Source organism: Ranitomeya variabilis, chromosome 3 (genome assembly GCF_051348905.1).
Source record: "Ranitomeya variabilis isolate aRanVar5 chromosome 3, aRanVar5.hap1, whole genome shotgun sequence".
Lineage (NCBI taxonomy): Eukaryota > Metazoa > Chordata > Amphibia > Anura > Dendrobatidae > Ranitomeya > Ranitomeya variabilis.
In genome coordinates, this window is record NC_135234.1 from 779,380,649 (window position 1) to 779,382,406 (window position 1,758).

The 1,758-nt window shown below is 43.1% G+C and overlaps 1 protein-coding gene across 1 annotated transcript; it reads right to left on the minus strand.

Annotated features, from left to right (window-relative positions):
• Positions 1–591: 591 nt before the first annotated feature.
• LOC143817855 (olfactory receptor 52Z1P-like) lies at positions 592–1,551 on the minus strand. The gene has a single exon (XM_077299318.1). It carries the CDS (start codon positions 1,549–1,551, stop codon positions 592–594), a length of 960 nt encoding a protein of 319 aa, XP_077155433.1.
• Between the last annotated feature and the right edge of the window lie 207 nt (positions 1,552–1,758).

Genomic DNA, 1,758 nt, shown 5'->3' on the forward strand with positions numbered 1-1,758 from the left:
ACTACCCTGCCTCACGGCTTATATGTGAGTAATGATTAACGTCACACCACATTTGCAAATGAAGATTGTTAACGTGATGGGAGGAGAAGAAACGAACCCCGAATACACTTTAGATAGCTGTCTGATGATCGCGCACACGGCACTACAGTTTTCTCACTCGACTCTCCCCTTTTTTCAATTCTTGGCTTAACTAATGCCGCTGTGGCTAAAAGCGATTGTCTTTTTTTTTCTACAAATGTTTTGATCAATAAAGAAACATATTGAAGAATATATCTGGAGCCTTTGATATTTCTTGTTATATTTGTTGCTGATCTGCTGGAGTGTTGCCCCAAAAGAGCACAAAGTTAAGGGAGCAGTGCATGAAAATCTCTGTCATAACTCCTGTAGCATTCGCCCCTCCTGTAACCTCCATGTCACTACTCATCATCTGTAATATGATAACATGGTAAGATCATACAAGGTCCATGCAGATATTGTCCATGGATGGATTGGAACATATGACCCCACCAAGTCAAGGGACTGACCATATTCTCCCATCCTGACATCCCATAACCACTACCTTGCTCCACAGTGAGGGGCCCATTCACGTTCTTAATTCAGGCTTTGGTTAGTCCCACAAGAGAACATGGACACCACCCGGTATCTGATCTCTTTCGTCTTCACCCCATAGATAATTGGATTCATCATAGGTGGAACAAGTACATACAGATTGGCCACCAAGATGTGGACATGTAAAGGAATAGACTTATGGCCAACTCTATGGGCAATGAATGAAAAAAATGCCGGAGAGTAGAAGAGGATGATGACACAGACATGAGACACGCACGTATTGAAGGCCTTGAAACGAGCTTCTGAGGATGGAAGTCTGAGAACTGCCCGAATTATCGAAATGTAAGACAAGACAATAAGAGTAAAGTCTACACCAGTGGCAGAAGCGGCGATGATAAGTCCATACACCACATTGACCAATATATCAGCAGTGGCCAGCCTGGCCATGGACATGTGCTCACAATACGTGTGCTCTATCACATTGCTATTTTGATAGGGTAGTCTGTTAAGAAGGAAAACAAAAGGAGTAACCATTAACACACTGCGGGTGAGGGCGAAGGCCAATGACTTCATTATGAACCAGCTTGTAAGATTCATGGTATATGTTAAAGGATGGCAAATAGCATAGTACCGATCATACGCCATGGTCAACAAAATAGCCGACTCCGTCCCGAAGCTGAAGTGAATAAAGAAAGTCTGCACAAGACAACCATTAAAGGAGATCTTCTGACAACTGGACCAGAAGATGCAGAGAGTATTGGGTACGGTGGTGGAGCTCAGGAGGATGTCACAGGCGGCTAGCATCATGAGGAACAGGTACATGGGCTGATGGAGAGCTTTTCTGGTTGTGATGACCATTAACAAAATGGTGTTTCCTACTAAACCCATTAAATACATGATACAGAATGGGATGGAGAGCAGGAGATGAAAAGCTTCCAGACCAGGAATTCCTATCAAGAAGAAATAGTCTGGGTGGAAACTGGTCAGGTTGGATATTTCCATGAAGCACAGGATGCCTGCAGAGGCAAAAGACACCAGTGAATCTTCCCCATACGTGAAGTCCTAGCTTATACCCTATATGACTAGATGTATTTGTGCCACAAGAAATATTGAGCTCACCAGTTTCAGTCACACTCAATCGAAACACAAAAATAAAATCCAACACATTCATGGAATCGCATAAGAGAAGCATTGATAGTCATATAGGTC